The 21,498-nt window shown below is 46.0% G+C and overlaps 1 protein-coding gene across 3 annotated transcripts in view; it reads left to right on the forward strand.

Annotated features, from left to right (window-relative positions):
- The window catches only part of NMNAT2 (nicotinamide nucleotide adenylyltransferase 2), a 182,891-nt gene that overhangs the window by 84,034 nt on the left and 77,359 nt on the right, over positions 1–21,498 (forward strand). The window contains exon 1 of one of the 3 annotated variants that reach the window (XM_068239675.1): positions 572–851. The exons of the other annotated variants lie outside the window; for them this stretch is intronic. Coding sequence (XP_068095776.1) covers positions 767–851 — 85 coding nt within the window. The 5' untranslated portion in view covers positions 572–766. Of the gene's footprint in view, positions 1–571; positions 852–21,498 lie in introns of those variants that run through there. 3 annotated transcript variants of the gene reach the window in all.

The following is a 21,498-nucleotide window of genomic DNA, read 5'->3' on the forward strand; positions in this document are numbered from 1 at the left end:
TAAAAAATAACCTTTTAGCCTATCACACTGTGCGTGTGGTTATAGATAATGACAGTTGGTGCTGTCTGTTTTTCTTTTCTTTTTATCTTGTCTGCCAGTAGTAAAGGTGATTTCATGCAGGCTCATTGTGGATCAAACAAGATGAACAAATTATATGGCGAATATCAATCATTTCTTTATCTCTCTTCTATTTTTTAACTTCTCACTTTGCAATGTATGGATTTCTTTTTTCCCCTTTTCCCTAAAGTTCCTCTTTTTACTGACATCGGAATTTTGTCTGTTATGGGTTACTGCACCATACCAATCATTATTATCCTTTGCACTGTGTTAATGGACATAGTTGGAGGTTACTTACTACCAGCCAAAAGCATGACTATTATCCCTTTGTAGTTATGTTACATTAGGGATCTTTCATCCGGCTGACTGGCATCACTTCTATAGTGATGTGCTGCTATTGTTTGCTTCCATCCATCCAGCAGCATGGAGCAGGTGGATGTGTGGCTGTGTAGTGGTTAAAGGGGAAGGCTGTGAAGGCAGAGCGCAGGGAAGATGGGGGAGGGAGCCTGAGCTATGACGTGCTGCCTTTAGCATTCTCTCCTCTGATTGTTCAGCAGCAAGTCTCATCTCCTTTCTCTGCAGAGGCAAAGGATACCCACCCACCAAGAGAAAATCCTTATCTAAACTCGTACATTTCCCCCACCCATAGTCTACCCCTCTTCCTCACCCACCCAAATTCTACCTTCTCCTTTTCCCCTGACCAGCTGACATGGCTGAGACCACCAAAACCCATGTCATCCTGCTGGCCTGCGGCAGCTTCAACCCCATCACAAAAGGACACATCCAGATGTTTGGTAAGTCAATTCACTGATACCTCCACCTGTCAGTGTCGCCTGTTCACTCTCCTAGAAGACTCCACCGTTATCTGTGATGTAATCATCCATCTCTTCTCATCCTCACCTCTTCTAGCTTACCCCTTCCTTCCTTATTCCCGTGAGACGTCCATCGCCTCTGTCCTTCCGTCACTCTTACTAGTGCGATTTTCCCATTGCATCTTCCTTGTTGGCATTGCTCCATGATGGAGAATGCAGTCAAGAGATCGCCAAACCTTATGTCCTGGTCCAGGAAACTGGACCAGGCAATAACCTGTATGATTAGATCATGCGCCTGGCAAATCTATAAAGTAGTGCACCCTGGGAATGTCTGCGGTGGCATTGATAAGACGTATGCTTTGTAAAGTTGAGTCAGAAGAAGAAATAGTTGCAATTCAATGCATTGGTGAGCAGTGACGGGTATCTGTGGGTTTCCAAGGTAGACACTGTATAAAGGGAGCTATTCTCTGCAGCGATGAATTTATGCATAATTACCATTTACAACAAAGAGGTCTTTAAGCCAAAGGGGGGAACTTTGGGAGGATGAGGATTGTTGGATTTTTCACGGTTTTGTGATGGATTGAATGTATTCTCTAGCCGGCTTTAGGTTTGTTTGTTTTTTCAAAAACTTCATTTTAATTGTAGGTTTAGTATTCCATGTACAGTACTGTGTGCCAGCTGTGTCCCTGCCTTTCTCTTCTTAAGTGACAAGTTTGCATAAATTAACTGTTCAGTTGGCCCTAAAGGCACTGCTGCTGATAGGTTTGGCTGTACATTTTGTGAATGGATGTTGCGCAGTTGAAAACTGTTTCCAGGGGCAGTTGCAGGATGAGTACTGTAGTGTGTTCTGGAATGTTGCCTCCTGTGTTATTATTGAGAAACCATACTGTGAAAATGATCGTTGTCTTTGTAGTAGAATCTTACTTGCTTACAGAGGAACTGTAGTGAAAATAACATAATGAACAAAATTGCTTATGTTTTACAATATTCCTTTAAACATTATTTAGTTAGTGTTTGCCGATTGTAAAATTTCTCCTCTCCCGGATTTACATGGTTAAATTTATCAGAGCTGGTGACATCTTTCGTCATGCCAGGTGATCTGTACAGAATGTTCGTTTACTGAGAGTTCTATGCACAGAGGGAGAGAGTGCTTGCTTGGAAAAAGCCATTATTTCCCACAATGCAACAAATTCACAAACAGCAAACTGTAAGAACCATAGTCATGACATCACACTGTGGGAGGGATTTCACCCTAAGATCAGCCATACATAGGGCTGCTCAAAACCGAAACTGGGAGACATCCAGATAGTTGCTGTCTGGATATCTCCCAGTAAACCTGTGCGGGGGGGGGCAGTCTTACCTGTCTGACGTCTTCTTCGTCCGTCCCTCGGCGCCTCCCATGATGCGCTCCACGCGCGTCACGTGATTACAAACACTTTCTCCTTCAACCCGGAAGGAGGAAGTGTTTGTAATCACGTGACCGCCGCTTGGAGCGCATCGTGGGAGGCGGCGAGGGACGGACGATGAAGACGTCAGACAGGTAAGATTGACCCCCCTGCCCCCCCGCACAGGTTTACTGGGAGATATCCGGATAGCAACTATCCGGATGTCTCCCGGTTTCGGTTTTGAGCAGCCCTAGCCATACATAGACCCCCCTGATGATCTATTCAAGATAAGGGAAAGATTTCTCGTGGGGAAGGGGGTATCAGCTACTGATGGGAATGAAGTTCACTCCTTGGTTAAAGTTCCTCTTTAAGAAAAAGAGCTGTATGTGTAATCTATGCCACACTGCACAGTGAGTCGGGCCACTCCACTATTTTCTGGTTCAGCATTGCAGATTCCTGTGCCACCTGCCTGCCTGCCTACTCAGTGAATCATGAATGAGCAATATTCTGATGAAGGTTCCACACACAATTAACATTACGTGATTTTTGAACATTTTTTCTAAACGTGTTGGGAGGCATTTCAGGTGACCCTCTCACAAGACTGAAGCTCAAGTGTTTTAGCGTATACAAGGTGGTAATGTGGAAGTTTAGCAATGCTTGTAATATTGTTCAATGAACTATATCCCTGTATGCCTGTTTATAAATTTGTTTGTTAACAATGTCCATCGAACCCCGTAGCAGACATCACTACACAGGAACCTGGAAGCTAGCCATTCTTCCCTGTTTTGACGTGGATGGGGATTCCCTGGAACCATTTTCCCTTTTCATTGCTTACTTTGAATCATGTGATTCAGAGAGCCCAGAAGCGGGAAGCGGAATGCTTTTTGATCCTTTTAGCAATGACCAAGCTACAGATCTTGGGGCCCCAAAGCAGAATTTTGACCAGGCCCCCACTAGCTAGATGTGCTCCCCCATATGGTAGGTAGATGTGCTTCGTTCCCACCCCAGTATGGTAGCTAGTTCTGCCCCCCAACCACCCCAGTATGGTATCTAGATGTGCCCTCCCTTACACCCCCACCCGTATGGTATCTAGATGTGCCCTCCCTTACACTCCCACCAGCATGGTAGCTAGATGTGCCCCTCTCCTATCCCAGTATGGTATCTAGATGTGCCCTCCATTATACCCCCACCAGTATGGTCTGTAGATGTGCCCCCCTCCCACCCTAGTATGGTATCTAGATGTGCCCTCCCTTACACTCCCACCAGCATGGTAGCTGGTAGCTAGATGTGCCCCTCTCCTATCCCAGTATGTTATCTAGATGTGCCCTCCCTTATACCCCTACCAGTATGCTATCTAGATGTGCCCCCCTCACACCCCAGTATGGTATCTAGATGTGCCCTCCTCCCACCCCAGTATGGTATCTAGATGTGCCCTCCTCCCACCCCAGTATGGTATCTAGATGTGCCCTCCTCCCACCCCAGTATGGTATCTAGATGTGCCCTCCTCCCACCCCAGTATGGTATCTAGATGTGCCCTCCCTTATACCCCCACCAGTATGGTATCTAGATGTGCCCCCTCACACCCCAGTATGGTATCTAGATGTGCCCTCCTCCCACCCCAGTATGGTATCTAGATGTGCCCTCCCTTATACCCCCACCAGTATGGTATCTAGATGTGCCCCCTCACACCCCAGTATGGTATCTAGATGTGTCCTCCTCCCACCCCAGTATGGTATCTAGATGTGCCCTCCCTTATATCCCCACCAGTATGGTATCTAGATGTGCCCCCTCACACCCCGGTATGGTATCTAGATGTGCCCTCCTCCTACCCCAGTATCCAAATCCAAAAAAGCTTTATTGGCAGGACCAAATACATTTAGCATTGCCAAAGCAAAACAAAACATTAACATGGGGAGGGGGGATTGTGGGAATAAGGGAAGGATAGGGGGTTGGGGTATATAGTTCATAGGTGTGTGGAGGATGTGAGGGACAGTATGGGGGAAGGGGATATACAGTTCATAGGGGGGTATTGGGGGTATACAGTCCATGTGGTATCGTGTTCCTCTCAGTTGGTGGCAGGCTGTGACATATCGGGCAGCTATTTGCACGGTTGTTTCCTCCTCCCCCAGTAGGATGTAGAGTTTCTTCTCCTCATCTGTGGAGGTAAAATCCTGGATGTGGGCGGAGAGTCTCTGGAAGTGCGCGGTCCTCATAGGTGCGTATTTGATGCAGTGTAGCAGGAAGTGGGCCTCATCCTCCAAGACCTCCTGGTCACATTGTCTGCACAGTATGGTAGCTAGATGTGCCCCCCTCCCACCCCAGTATGGTAGATAGATGTGCAGTCCTCCCTCATAATCACTCCCCCCCCCCCCACACACACACACACATGTGCCAGAGCTTTATGGAGCGCAGTGGGAAAGATTAGAGGAAGTGCACACACACTCACCTCTAACAGGTTCCAGGCACTGGAGGTCCCATCTGTCTGCTCTGCGCCACCGCCACTCTGTACTTCTTGCTCCCTCCCTCATCCCCCCCTCCCCAGGAGCATGGGCCCAGTCATGGCGCAACCACTGCAACCACACCCCCTACGCCACTGCCTTTTAGAGTTGAACACATTATGTAACACAAACTTCAGTCCTTCTCAAATGGACCAAAGATTGCCTGAAGAAGAGCTGTGAACAGCAGAGAACCATCAAATGGCATTGTTATGGCTAATGATAAATTGTCCTCCAGTGTTTAATCAGTGTCTGCCCATTGCTAAATCTTACCTTACCCTTATTTACATTCTTAAATTTATCACAGGTGTCGACATTGTTACTCCTGGCAAGGTGCATTACTGCAGAATGTGTGTTCTGAAGTGAGCAGAAACAACACCTAGTCTCTGGCTGAGGCAAAAGGTTGTATAACGAAATAACCTAGGCTAAACATCACTTGGAGGGCAAGGTTACATACCAATATACAGCAATAAATAGATCTGATGCTGAAACCAATATAATGAATGTAAAATTGGGTGGCCTTAATAATTTAATACATTCTTCTAGGTGTGGTGCCTCTTTAAAAGATACCCGAAGTGACATGTGACATGATGAGATAGACATGGGTATGTACACTGCCAGACACACAAATAACTAGGCTGTGTTCCTTTTTTCTCTTTCTCTGCCTGAAAGAGTTAAATATCAAGTATGTAAGTGGCTGACTCAGTCCTGACTCAGACAGGAAGTGATTACAGTGTGACCCTCACTGATAAGAAATTCCAACTATAAAACACTTTCCTAGCAGAAAATGGCTTCTGAGAACAAGAAAGAGATAAAAAGGGGAATTTCTTATCAGTGAGGGTCACACTGTAGTCACTTCCTGTCTGAAATCGTGGGGCACCATAGCAAAATTTAGATGTGGCCTCCATACCTAAGTTCACTTGAGTGGTGCATATGGCAGCATATGATGGCAAACAAAGTGGCAGGCCGGAGGAACACACATTGTTTAAGACGGTAGTTTTGTCAACACAAAATCACCTAAGCCACTTCTGCCCCATAGCATTTGTGTGGCTGTTGCTACATTCTTGATCACAGTGATCTCTTCTTTAAGGAAGGTTGTGTAAACCAAGCAACTGGCCAAAATAATCTACTCACTGGAGAAATCATGGGCACGCAAGACAAGTGAATGTCTGTATAGACATCAAGCAATTGTTTCAGCCATTAAAAGTCTGTTATGTGTAATAGGCTTATCTGCATCAGAGAGCTGCTCCTGTCTTGGAAAGGCAGATTCACATACAGTCTTGGTAGAAATAAATAGAGCTGTTGGTATCCTTTAATGTCCCTTTTACTAAAATAACATTTTCATTTCATGGTCATAATATAGTTTTTTTTTATATATACTAATTGTTGTAGTAGCTGGTGGACATTCTAGTGGCGAGAGGTAAAAGGCTTTGGCTGTGAATACACTAGGCAGAAACAATAGCGTTGCTTGAAACGCACATAATGCAAGTCAACGGGCCGCATGAAAAAACGCATATGCTTGCGTTCTACAATGTTCATTTTTAAAAACGCTGGTTTTGTTGCATATTGTTCAAAAACGCATAAAAAAACGCACATAATGAAGTCAATGGTGACGCAGAAGTATTGTGTTTTAGTGCGTTTTGCATGCATTTTTTTATATGCATTTTAAAAAAACACAACAAGAAATGTATTTCCGCTTCCTGTTGGCTTCCTAGTGTTTTGCATAAAACGCATGCAAAACGCATACAAAACGCATATGCCATTTATATATGCAAACCACAAATGTACTAAAACGAACGCAAAACGCAAGAAAAATGCATGTGCGGGGAAAAAACCTCAAAGAAAACACACTCAAAACGCACAAACGCATATGCAGCAAAATGCTACGTTTCCCGCACTGCCTAGTGTGTTTCCAGCCTTCCTCACAGTTGTTCCCCCCCCCCCCCCCCCCCTTGTCTTAGTGCAGAACTGTATTAAATGGTGGACTTTTATGCTTCCCTGGATTTCAGGACTCACTGTATCCTGACCACATTTATCAGTTTTCCTTAGGTTTCAATTTAACGTGGTTTTATTGTTACTATTCATTTTATTATAAGTTCATACTGTGCTGCACTTTCATCCTATATAATAAAACCGCAGATGTCCCTGCGTCATCAGTGTTGTGTGTCCGTGAGCTTTTTCTAGTGCACATGTGCGCAGCACGGTCAGCCTGGGACAGGAGCAGGACTTCCAGGGGGCTGGCCAGCTGCGGGCGGGTGTGCACGCGGCAAGTGGCAGCGATGACTAGAGCCCGTTTTTAAACAGGCATTAGGCCTAGTCTTCTATAATGCTGTACATAGTAAAATATAAAAATAAACAAGGCTGTAACATGCAGTACATCTTTTTAGTTCCGTTGTGTTCTTGATATACAGGTAACACAATGTAATGTCACATTGTGAACATGGCCTAATTTGTAATGTATACATAAATAACTAATACATAGTACAAATCCCTATATATACATATAAATAGCATAGGCATACCAATACATGTAGTTGCGGTAGAAAGGGGTGAGGGGGGATCCAGACCGTATAAGCTTCCAGTCTTAGAATTAATTTTGCTTAAGAATCCTTTACTGAATAATGATAAATAAAATATGCAAAATAAAGGTTTTCACAGCAACTGCTTGACAGCAAAGTGTCAAAAGAAATGAGGCGATTTTAGAATCGGAGGATGTTTCCTGGACTGAGCGTGTTGTATGTTAAGCCCTGCTTTGGAAACTGGGAGGCCTCAGCTGTTATAGAATCTTTAGAGATTTGATTGTCGCCAGTCAATTAAAAAACAGGAAAAAGCTGGATAATTACTGAGGGCAGCATGTGCCGCGAGATTGTGAGTCAAACGCTGGCTTTGTATTGCCTCACTGGTAGCTCTTACAATACCAAAATATATTACAGTATTTCTCTTGTGAGGTAAATGTTCCTAAAAGAGGGTAATGATGAAACTAAGATCTCAACTAAGTTTATGAAACTAATATCATTAATATAATGTATACTGAGAAATCTGCATGTGTCTGTAGCTGTGTCTCAATGGACCATAATGAACCAAGAAAATGAAAAAACCTCAAGCTACGAAACGTGTCTGGAGGGGAACAGATTTGATTATTGCTCCACAATCATCTGCTTTGTTTATATGTACTATATAAAAGATGTCCTGCAGCCTATGGCAATTTGAGACAACTGGCATAGACAGACGCATGTCTGAAACAATGTCTGCACTCCCCACTAATGCCCCTCTGTGCCCATGGCTGTATGTAAAAGCATTACTTACATATCTGTGTTTAATCATCTCAGGATCATGTCTGATGTTAACCTCTTGCCGACCGCTCCACACCAATTGTCGTGAACGTGGCGGCAGTCCCAGGACCACTCCATGCCAATTGGCGTGAATGGCTTCCTATGGGGCTTGCAGGAGAGCGCGCTCGCAGATGTGCGCGCATCTCCGCTCTGTTGATGGAGCTCCACTCCGCCTTCAGTCTACCAGCAGCGATCGCCACTCAGAGACTGTTAGATGGCGATCTACGGCAGCGCTGTACAGGGGTGTGACACGGCTGTCCCCCTGGGGGACACAGAAGCGATCCACTGTGATAGACTGACTGGGGGAGGGAGGGAAAAATAATAAAAAAATAATGAAGTTCACAAAAAAAAATAAGAAGAATATAAATATTTACAAAAAAAAAAATAAACACTGGGGGAGCAATCAGACCCCACCAACAGAAAGCTCTGTTGGTGGGGAGAAAAGGGGGGGATAACTTGTGTGTTGACATCTGCAGCACTGCAGCTTGGCCTTAAAGCTGCAGTGGCCCATTTAGTAAAAAATGGCCTGGTCACTAGGGGGGGTTTAACACCGCGGTCCTTAAGTAGTTAAAGTGAACCTGATGTTAAAATAAACTGATGAGATAAACAATTATATTTATCCTCCTACAAATTAGCTTTTTTATTTTTTTTTTATAGCTATCTCATGGTTTTATTGTATATTTAAACATTCAGGGCCCGTTTCCACGCCGAATCCGCAGAGTTTCCCTGCAGGCAAATCGCGCGGGGAAACTCTGCCATAGGGTAGAATGGCGCCGCCGGCAGAATCGCTTGCACTAGCGATTCAGCGATCCGAAATGGTGCGGGAGGCTGCGAATTCCATAGCCGGCTGATGGGATTCATCTGCTTCCCAGCACACCAGGAAGTGCGCGTCTCGCAGACGCATGCGTCACAAGTGGAAAGGGGCCCTAACAAAGTAGGTTGAATGTTTTACTGTCTCTAATCAGTGGCAGCCTATTACGTGTCCCAGGGTTACATAAAGGTCATAGTAATAATGTATTTTATCTCTCCCTGCCCTCAGAAGTTGTATTCTGCCAGAAAAACCTTTATTACTGTAATTTGCTTACCGGTGATCTTTACTATATTCCCGACAAGCTACCAACAAGACAGAAGCTGCCACTTGCATGACTAGACATTAACTCTTTCAGGCAGCAAAATAAAGCAAGTAAACCAGCCTGGTTATTAATATGTTTAGTACTGTACATACACATGTTTATCTCAGCATGTCACATATTGCCTCAGGTACAAGCAATAAGCAGTTAGCAAGTCTGTTGTCAAATGAGCAATCAGAGGTTTGTTTACCTCCAGTAGCCCATCCATTGCATGTATATAAAGAAGCTGATTAGTGCAAGTGGCACCATCAGAACTGCAGTGGCAGGGTAGAAACTGCTGCAGTCATTCTAATTTTACCACCCACATTAAGGGGATCGCTAAATACATTACTAAAAGGTATCTGGTCCCCTCTAGTCACGTAGAGTAAAACATATTTCTATATTTAGCTTACAATAAAAACACGAAGGGGGAAAGAAGTGACTGAGACAATTACAAGCAGCAAAATTCATTACAAATAATGATAATGATGTATACAGTATATTAAAACTCAGACTTTATTTAACTAAAAAAAACTTTTCAATTTGTAGCCAGTTGAATTTCCAAAACTGACAATAAGCCTAAATGTGCACGTTATATTGCACTAGTTTACCATAATGGTGGCACAGGGATCACCGCTTCCTGCATGAATTATTAGCTGCATAGAGCAGGTTCAGTTTATTTTCTGCACCTGCACAAACTGAGTGATTGGCAGGCTTGACATGGTCCATATAAATATAAAAGACTTATAAAGTAGCTTTCACCTTAGGCTTTCAACACTCTTGCTCCACTTTAGTTTCATTCTCTCCAGGAAATCCAGTGAGCCAGCTGTGGGATGCTGAGCCTCAGCACTGAGCTCTCTACACTGATGATGTGTCTGAATGCAGAAAATAAACTTGTAAGTGCTTCTGTCTACAAGGAGGATAGTCTAAAAACAGCAGGCAGTGTGAAAATAGCAGCACAGTGCTCACAGACTGAACTGGATATTACATTATTATCAGGTCCGGTGCTACCATTGGGGCAATCAGGGCAATTGCTCAAGAGCCCCTGATCTCTGCCAGGCTCCCTGCACTGCTGGACTTGTCTCTGTGCGCTGCTCCATCCATGTTCCCTGTCTTCTTCCCCGCTGGCTGCCTCTTCTCTATGCCGCGTTGCATTTCATTACCAGGGCTGAGGCAGAGGCGAGAGAGGCTACAGCCTCAAGGCGCAGTGTAGGGGCGGGCGCACGACTCACTTAGCTATCATTCCCCTATCGTGTTTGAAGCAAGGAGTAATAAGAAAAGGGGATGCATGGCAGTAACTGTGAGCCAGATAACTAGAGATTAAGGTGTTGAGGGGGTTGCCTCTTATTCTAATAGCAATCAGTGTGTGATGGCTGAGGTGGGAGGGATGAAGGGGGTGCACTTTGATGTCTCAGCCTTTGGTGCCAGAGTACCTTGTCCCGTCTCTGGTCATGTCACTATAACATAGATGGGGAGCTAGGACGGAGCAGCGTCAGCGTGCTAGGACAGGTGAGTTGCAATGCTGGTTATGCAGGCAGAAACCGGGGTGTACAGTAGAGTTGAGGGGGCGATCGACGAGAGGTGGGGTCCAGCAGTGCTCAGTCAGTAGCTACATTTTTTTGGGGGGGGGGCAGAGAAGGGGGGACCAGTGTTACTTTTGCTGCGGGGAGGGGGGTTGGGTAGCAGTCCCCAGTGTTACCTGTGCCCCAGGGTCCCATCAAAGCTTGAACCAGCCCTGATTAACACTAAGTTGGCTACTTCCACACCAGCTGAATGTGACCAGATGGAAGAGGGTGGGGGAGATTTGTGATTTTCACACAGATAGCTAATCATGGGCTACAGATGGTTATAGTCAATAATGGGGCCACTGTGATAAAAGGCAATTGTAGTTCTCCTACAGCCTTTCTGCTTGCTGGAGATCAGCTCAGTTGTCATCAGGATGGCATGTGAAATATTTGCTTACTTCTGATGTCCCGCCTCTGCTAAATGCAGATGCTCTGACTGCCACAATCGTTAATGCCCAGGGTGCTGTCTGTGTGAGGGGAGTTTTGTCTGCTCCAAAATACTGTAGATTTACCTGCATGGTGACATTTGTAACCACTTCTAAAATTCTGAATGTAAAAAACAATAATTTTACCTCAAAATCAATTTTGCCTAAACGACCTACTCATCAATACTGAGATAAAGGACTTCCAGTGTCCATAGCTACTCTAAAAAACTTTTATTAGTAGAACTATTATATTAGTTCACAGCAAACAGTCCCTTGGAGTCAGCTCAAATAAGTAACATTCATAAAAACCTAACTCATTTTGTTTAAATTGTGGAAAGGATAGAAACCTATTTGGCTTGATAGTGTACCGGTTAAGGGCTCTGCCTCTGACACCGGAGACCAGGGTGTGAATCTCAGCTTTTCTGTTCAGTAAGCCAGCACCTATTCAGTAGGAGACCTTAGGCAAGTCTCCCTAACACTGCTAGTGCCTATAGAGCGCATCCTAGTGACTGCAGCTCTGGTTCTTTGAGTCTGCCAGGAGAAAAGCGCAAAATAAATGTTCTGTGTCTTGTCTTCTGACTGTGTCCCTATTAACCTCCATGGCGTTATGATTATTTACAGATTTAGGGTCTAAAACCCTATCTACACGATGCGATTCTTGGTGCGATTCGATTACGATTCTATTTACGATCCGATTAAATCTGAAATGTCCGATCGGGATTCGATCCGATTCAATTCGATTTGCCACTGTTTTGCAATGGCAAATCGAATTGAATAGAATCGAATCCCGATCGGACATGTCGGGTTGTAGAGAGGGCAAGTTGACGACTTCCTATTTTAGAAGTCCAATAGACCTTTTTACACACTGCAAACTATGCTTAGGCATCTATAGTTGTGTCAGTAGACAAATTCTAGTCAATTTCTTTCTTGTGTAATACAATTTATTGGAATATAGATACTACGAATAATCATTGGTACAAGTCGAACTTGTATGTAGACAATCAGATTAACCACTTCCCGACCGCCGTATTGACAAATGGCGGCCGGGAAGTGGACCCCGCAAGGACCGCCGTATTGACAAATGGCGGCGGTCCTTGTAGGGGCAAGGGGCAGAGCGATCGCGTCATCAGTGACGCGATCCTCCGCCTCCGCCTGGCGCCGCTCACCCGCCGCAACATCCCGCCGGCCATACGGAAGCGCCGGCGGGATGTTAACCCGTTGATCACCGCATACAAAGTGTATAATACACTTTGTAATGTTTACAAAGTGTATTATACAGGCTGCCTCCTGCCCTGGTGGTCCCAGTGTCCGAGGGACCACCAGGGCAGGCTGCAGCCACCCTAGTCTGCACCAAGCACACTGATTTCCCCCCCCCTGCCCCAGATCACCCACAGCACCCATCAGACCCCCCCCTGCCCACCCCCCAGACCCCTGTTTGCACCCAATCACCCCCCTAATCACCCATCAATCACTCCCTGTCACTATCTGTCAACGCTATTTTTTTTTATCCCCCCCCCCTGCCCCCTGCTCTCTCCTGATCACCCCCCCACCCCTCAGATTCTCCCCAGACCCCCCCCCCCCATGTACTGTATGCATCTATCCCCCCTGATCACCTGTCAATCACCTGTCAATCACCCATCAATCAGCCCCTGTCACTGCCACCCATCAATCAGCCCCTAACCTGCCCCTTGCGGGCAATCTGATCACCCACCCACACCAATAGATCGCCCGCAGATCCGACATCAGATCACCACCCAAGCGCAGTGTTTACATCTATTCTCTCCTCTAAACACCCACTAATTACCCATCAATCACCCATCAATCACCCCCTATCACCACCTGTCACTGTTACCCATCAGATCAGACCCTAATCTGCCCCTTGCGGGCACCCAATCACCCGCCTCAGGCACGTGCAGAGGGGGGTGCTCTGGGTGCCCAGGCACCCCCTCTTTTAAAAAAACTTCAAAAAAGGCCCCTCTCGCGGGGCAAAATAAGCTCTGCCCCTGATCGCGATAAGCCCCGCCCACCCGCGGGAAGCTCCGCCCCCCGCCTGGGACACTTTGAAGTGAAGAGGCCCAGACAGGAATCCTAGTGTGGCATACTGACCTCTCCCTCCACCTAGGACCCATACTGACTTCTACCTCCCCCAGCACCCATAGTGACCTCTCCCTCCACCTAGTACCCACAGTGACCACTCCCTCCCCTAGCACCCACAGTGACCTCTCCATACACCTAGCACCCACAGTGACTTCTCCCTCCACCTAGGACCCATACTGACCTCTCCCTCCCCAGTACCCACAGTGATATCTCCCATCACCTAGCACCCACAGTGACCTCTCCCTCCACCTAGCACCCACAGTGACCTCTCCCTTACTCAGCACCCACAGTGACCTTTCCCTCCACCTAGCACCTACAGTGACCTCTCCCTCCACCTAGCACCCACAGTAACCTCTCCCTCCCCCAGCACCCACAGTGACCTCTCCCTCCCCAGCTCTAGCAGTGATCCTGCCTACCCCAGCACCCACACTGACCTATCCCTCCTCCAGCACCCACAGTGATCTTTCCCTCCCCCAGTGGCTACCCACCTTTCCCCTGCAGCACCCACAGGGACCTCCCATCCCAAAAGCAGCTACAGTGATCTCTCCCATTGCAAGCGCCCACAGGGGCCTCTCCCAACACCCAGCATCCACTCCCTCCTCCATTAACTACACTGACTATCCAGGCACCCACAGTCACCTCCCCTTCCTCCAGCACCCATATTGATCTCTTCCTTCCACAGCACCAGCAGTGAATTACCCTTCCCCCAGCACCCACACTGACCTCTACCTCCCTTAGCAGCAAGCAACTATGCCATTCACAGCAGCACCCATAGTGACCTCCCCCTCTACCTCCCCCAAGACCCACAGTGACCTCCCCCAAAGGACCCACAGTGACCTCCCTTTCCTCCAGCACTCATACTGACCTCTACCTTCCTCAGCACCCAAAGTTACTCCCCCCAGCACCCACAGTGACCTACCTTTCCCCCAGTACCCACACTGAGCTCTACCTCCCCCAGCAACCACACTAACCTCTACCTCCCCTAGCAGCAACTATGCCATTCATAGCAGTACCCACAGTGATCTCCCACCCCCTGCACCCACAACAATTCCACCAATGTTCAGCACCCACATTACACTCAACCAGTAACCCCCACTATAGCAAGCACCCAGTACTTGCACCCTGCACCAAATACTCACATCTGGCCTCAATATGACACTTTGTACTTGCATCAAACAGCCACATGACACCCAGTACCTGCACCCCTTCACCCTACAGCTGGCACCCAGTACTCACACCCACATGACACAGTACTTGCACCCAGCCCCAACATGGCACTCACTACTCACACCTGTACACCGCCTTCACATGGCACCCACTATCTGCACTCACATAACTAGTACTAGCACCCAAAGTACCTGCACTCAGAACCCACATAACACACAATGCCCACCCATAGCTAGCACCCAGTGCAGGCATGGCACCAAGTATTCGCACCTATGATACCCAGTACCTGCACCCAACACCCACATGCTTCATCTGCAGTAGTTCCAGTTGCACTAAGCCTCCACTTAGTGCCCAGTACAAACACCAAGCACTCACATATGACATCCAGTACTTGCACCCAAAACTCACAAGGGACTGAGTACCTGCAATCAACACCTACATGATAGTTGATACACACCCATACAGCCAGAATCCACATGACACCCTGTGTCAGCACCCAGTACCCACATGGCACCCGGCATCTGCCTTTAGCACCCACATGACAACAAATACCCCACTATCCAGCATCCATCACCCATATGTCACCATGTACTCACTCCCAGTACCCACTTGGCACTCAGTATTGGCACCTAAGACCCACATACCCTCATAATCAACACCCACATGGCACAGTACTCACACGTCACCAAGTTCCAAAGCCATTATATGCACCCAGTACCCATCTATGGCCAGCACCCAAATAGCACCCAGTACCCATCCTTGGTCCGAACCCATATGAGACTCAGTACTCTCCCATGGCACACATCCAGACAACACATGGCACTCCCTACTAACATGTCCAACACTCACATGTCTCCCTGTACCAATTAACACTCACATGGCACCCACTATTGTTTATCACCATCTGGCACTCATTCAGCACCCAATACTGCATAGCACCCACTGCAAATAAACACCCAATACAAACTGGACCTTGGTGCCCACAGCAGCTTGACACAGACTGTACTTTGGCATCTCGACACCCACTGCAACTTAGCACAAAGTGAACCTTTGCATCTTACCACCCACTGTATCTGGGCACCCGCTGCACCTTGGCACTTACTGCAGTTTTGCATCTACTAATGCTTAGCAACCACTGCGTATTGGTAACCCCTTCTTCTTTGCCTGAAAAGAGGCTTGGGTGCTGATTAAGAGGGACAGAGGTCCCAGTAATGAAAGGTGAGTCTCTGCCTCCACTGTGGGCTCCACTGTGCCCACTCTAACCTACTAACAGTGGGCACCTACCACTGGTGATTTGAGGGTGGTGGCGCCAAAAGAGTTGGTTGAAAGGAGACACAAAGTCTGCCTGATACTGCTATAAAGGTGTGTGTGTGTGTGTGTGTGTGTGTGTGTGTGTGTGTGTGTGTGTGTGTGTTAAAACTGCCTTCTGCTTTTTAGAGAGGGGATATTACATACACAATTTAGCATGATTTATCAATTTCAAATTTGAGCACCACCCCTGTGAGGATCCTCTGCATGGCCCTGCCCCTTCCTGCAGCACCCACACTGACCTCTACTTTTCCAAGCACCCACCCCTTCCCCTCATAGCTGGCACCCAGTACTCACACTCACATGACGCCAAGTATCTGCACCCTGGCCTAAAATTGCACCCAGTACTCACACCTGCACACAGCTTTCACATGGCCCCCACTATCTGCACCAAGCACCCACTTAACCCGTACCCGCACCTAAAGTACCTGCATTCAAAACCCATGTGATAACCAAAGCCCACCCATAGCCAGTACCCAGTACAGGCATGGTGCCAAATATTCGCACCCATGTCACATTCAGTACCTGTACCCAGCACCCACATGACTTCCAGTACATGCACCCAGATCTTACATGGCACTAAGTACTTGCAATCAACACCCGCATCACACTCGATACCCAACTGTAGCCAGAACCCACATGACACTCTGTGCTCACACTCAGAACCCACATCGCACCCAGTATCTGCATTCAGCACCCACATGACAACCAATACCCCCATAGCCAGAAACGAGGAGGGGGGCATGCAGGGGAAGACGTTGCCAGGCCGCTTTTTTAAATTTGAGCACCCCCCACTTAAGGACCCTCTGCACGGCCCTGACCCGCCTACACGCTCAGATTGCCCTCAGACCCCCCCCTTATCAATTCGCCAGGGCATTATTTACATCTGTCCTTCCCTGTAATAACCCACTGATCACCTGTCAATCACTTGTCAATCACCCATCAATCACCCCCTGTCACTGCCACCCATCAATCACCCCCTGTCACTGCCACCTATCAATCAGCCCCTAACCTGCCCCTTGCGGGCAAACTGATCACCCACCCACACCAATAGATCGCCTGCAGATCCGACATCAGATCACCTCCCAAGCGCAGTGTTTACATCTATTCTCTACCCTGAACACCCACTAATTACCCATCAATCACCCCCTATCACCACCTGTCACTGTTACCCATCAGATCAGACCCTAATCTGCCCCTTGCGGGCACCCAATCACCCGCCTACACGCTCAGATTGCCCTCAGACCCCCCCTTATCAATTCGCCAGTGCAATATTTACATCTGTTCTCCCCTGTAATAACCCACTGATTACCTGTCAATACCTGTCAATCACCTATCAATCACCCATCAATCACCCCCTGTCACTGCCACCCATCAATCACCCCCTGTCACTGCCACCCATCAATCACCCGCTGTCACTGCCACCCATCAATCAGCCCCTTGCGGGCAATCTGATCACCCACCCACACCAATAGATCGCCCGCAGATCCGACGTCCAATCACCTCCCAAGTGCAGTGTTTACATCTGTTCTCTACCCTAAACACCCACTAATTTCCCATCAATCACCCCCTGTCACTGCTACCTATCAGATTAGACCCCTATCTGCCCCTAGGGCACTCAATCACCTGCCCACACCCTCAGAATGCCCTCAGACCCCTGACCTGATCACCTCGCCAGTGCATTGCTTGCATCTATTCCCCCCTCTAATCACACCTTGAGACACCCATCAATCACCTCCTGTCACAAAAAAATAAAATCTTCTATGAACTCACCGTACTACTAACTGAATACCTTGGGGTGTCTTCTTTCTAAAATGGGGTCATTTGTGGGGTTCCTATACTGTCCTAGCATTTTAGGGGCCCTAAACCGTGAGGAGTAGTCTTGAAACGAAATTTCTCAAAATGACCTGTGAAATCCTAAAGGTACTCATTGGACTTTGGGCCCCTTAGCGCAGTTAGGGTGCAAAAAAGTGCCACACATGTGGTATCGCCGTACTCAGGAGAAGTAGTATAATGTGTTTTGGGGTGTATTTGTACAAATACCCATGCTGAGTGGGAGAAAGATCTCTGTAAATGGACAATTGTGTGTAAAAAAAATTAAAAAATTGTCATTTACAGAGATATTTCTCCCACCCAGCATGGGTATGTGTAAAAATACACCCCAAAACACATTATACTACTTCTCCTGAGTACGGAAATACCACATGTGTGGCACTTTTTTGCAGCCTAACTGCGCTAAGGGGCCCAAAGTCCAATGAGGAAACTTTTTTTTTTGTCACAAAGTGTCATTTTCCGCTTGCACCATAGTTTGTAAACGCTATAACTTTTACCCAAACCAATAAATATACACTGAATGGTTTTTTTTTTAATCAAAAACATGTTTGTCCACATTTTACGCGCTGCATGTATACAGAAATTTTACTTTATTTGAAAAATGTCAGCACAGAAAGTTAAAAAAAAATTTTTTTTGCCAAAATTCATGTCTTTTTTGATGAATATAATAAAAAGTAAAAATCGCAGGAGCAATCAAATAGCACCAAAAGAAAGCTTTATTAGTGACAAGAAAAGGAGCCAAAATTCATTTAGGTGGTAGGTTGTATGAGTGAGCAATAAACCGTGAAAGCTGCAGTGGTCTGAATGGAAAAAAAGTGGCCGGTCCTTAAGGGGGGTAAAGCCCTAGGTCCTCAAGTGGTTAAAGGGGCACTATAGTGAAAAACTGGAAAATGTAAAATACATATGTACACATATATAAATACAGTGGGTTGCAAAATATTCGGCCCCCTTGAAGTTTTCCACATTTTGTCACATTACTGCCACAAACATGCATCAATTTTATTGGAATTCCACATGAAAGACCAATACAAAGTGGTGTACACGTGAGAAGTGGATTGAAAATCATACATCATTCCAAACATTTTTTACAAATCAATAACTGCAAAGTGGGGTGTGCGTAATTATTCGGCCTCCTGAGTCAATACTTTGTAGAACCACTTTTTGCTGCAATTACAGCTGCCAGTCTTTTAGTAGGGTATGTCTCTATCAGCTTTGCACATCTAGAGACTGAAATCCTTGCCCATTCTTCTTTGCAAAACAGCTCCAGCTCAGTCAGATTAGATGGACAGCATTTGTGAACAGCAGTTTTCAGATCTTGCCACAGATTCTCGATTGGATTTAGATCTTGACTTTGACTGGGCCATTCTAACACATGGATATGTTTTGTTTTAAACCATTCCATTGTTGCCCTGGCTTTATGTTTGGGGTCATTGTCCTGCTGGAAGGTGAACCTCCGCCCCAGTCTCAAGTCTTTTGCAGATTCCAAGAGGTTTTCTTCCAAGATTGCCCTGTATTTGGCTCCATCCATCTTCCCATCAACTCTGACCAGCTTCCCTGTCCCTGCTGAAGAGATGCACCCCCCGAGCATGATGCTACCACCACTATATTTGACAGTGGGGATGGTGTGTTCAGAGTGATGTGCAGTGTTAGTTTTCTGCCACACATAGCGTTTTGCATTTTGGCCAAAAAGTTCCATTTTGGTCTCATCTGACCAGAGCACCTTCTTCCACATGGTTGCTGTGTCCCCCACATGGCTTGTGGCAAACTGCAAACGGGACTTCTTATGCTTTCTGTTAACAATGCCTTTCTTCTTGCCACTCTTCCATAAAGGCCAACTTTGTACAGTGCATGACTTATAGTTGTCCTATGGACAGAGTCTCCCACCTGAGCTATAGATCTCTGCAGCTCGTCCAGAGTCACCATGGGCCTCTTGACTGCATTTCTGATCAGCGCTCTCCTTGTTCGGCCTGTGAGTTTAGGTGGATGGCCTTGTCTTAGTAGGTTTACAGTTGTGCCATACTCCTTCCATTTCTGAATGATCACTTGAACAGTGCTCCTTGGGATGTTCAAGGCTTTGGAAATCTTTTTGTAGCCTAAGCCTGCTTTAAATCTCTCAAAAACTTGATCCCTGACCTGTCTTGTGTGTTCTTTGGACTTCACGGTGTTGTTGCTCACAATATTCTCTTAGACAACCTCTGAGGCCCTCACAGAGCAGCTGTATTTGTACTGACATTAGATTATACACAGGTGCACTCTATTTAGTCATTAGCATTCATCAGGCAATGTCTATAGGCAACTGACTGCACTCAGACCAAAGGGGGCCGAATAATTATGCACACACCACTTTGCAGTTATTTATTTGTAAAAAATGTTTGGAATCATGTATGATTTTCGTTCCACTTCTCATGTGTACACCACTTTGTATTGGTCTTGCATGTGGAATTCCAATAAAATTAATTCATGTTTGTGGCAGAAATATGACAAAATGTGGAAAACTTCAAGGGGGCTGAATACTTTTGCAACCCACTGTATGTATGTGTGTGTATATATATATATATATATATATATATATATATATATATATATATACTCTTGTCCCAGAATAATTGCACCATACATTTTTTACTTCCTGTGTAGCTGTCGCTTACTATAAATATTATAATGTGACAGCTCTGAACTTTCACAATAATGACATAGCTTTGAACTTCCTGCCAACAGGCATTGGACTAGTAGTCCATCTCCTCATGGAGGATCCTGAAAGTTTATTTTAATTTTTCAAAAAAACTCCCTGGAAAGGACCTATACCAACATGACAACCATGTGCCACTATTTTGGCAGCTGGACTATGCCACTACCATCCAAGGAGTGTTCTTTGAATGTAAAAGAAATCCTGGGAATCCCCCATGAGGAGATGGAGTAGTCCAAAACCTGTTTGTAAGAGGTTTAATCTATAGACTGTGTTAAAGCCAGATCAGTTGAAAAGGGTGCCAGAGCCGAATGTGTAAAAGGAGCGCCACCATAGACTTCAGTGTTATTTGCTGCAAATGGCGGCTGTAAATGGTAAAAAGGGTGACTTTCGCCTGTTATTTTTAATGGCTACATCATATAAATGTTTGCAGTTACAATTTTATCATGGCTATATCCTACAAATGTTTCCTGTTACATTACAGTACCTGATTTCATTACCGAAACCACCTACATTTGCACCTAAATTGTACAAAATAAAGTTGACATCTGAGATTTACTAATTTCGGCTACAAATAATGATTATATCTTGATTCTTGAAACATTGTGGCTTCTTTGATGTCGGTGAATACCGTTTATATCTTTTACAGCTACAATGATCACAGCAAATACTGGTTATATTAATTTGTTTATAACTGCGGCTACAACGATTTCAGTAAATGATGGGAAAGGTTTAAGGTTAGACACCACAACCATGGGGGGTTAAGGTTAGGTGCCTGGGGGTAAAGGTTGGGCACCACCATGAGGCAGGGGGGAGGGTTTAAGGTTAGGTGCCGGAGGGGGGTTTAAGGTTAGGCACCACCATGGGTGGTAAAAGTCAGCTATCACCTGGGTTAGGAATAAGTAGAGGGAAAGTTCTGTGTGAGAGTAGGGCTAGATTTGCAAAAAGAAAAAAAAGGAAAAAAAAAAGCAAAAAGAAACATTATGGCCGAAACATTGTGATTTTTGCTACTATGGTTTAAATAAATAGGTATAGTTGCATATAAATCCAGGTTTAGAGGCCCAGTCAATTTTTTTTCTTTTTGCTGGTTGCATTTGCACCCTGATGGATCCGGGTATGGACTGGTTGACTCCCTGGTGGTGATTTTTTTGCAGTTGTGCTGTGGACAGTTTTTCTCCTTGGGTAGGGCTAGGTTAGGTCATAGTAAAATATCGGTAAACATTACCA

The sequence above is a fragment of the Hyperolius riggenbachi genome, chromosome 6 (genome assembly GCF_040937935.1).
Source record: "Hyperolius riggenbachi isolate aHypRig1 chromosome 6, aHypRig1.pri, whole genome shotgun sequence".
Taxonomy (NCBI): domain Eukaryota; kingdom Metazoa; phylum Chordata; class Amphibia; order Anura; family Hyperoliidae; genus Hyperolius; species Hyperolius riggenbachi.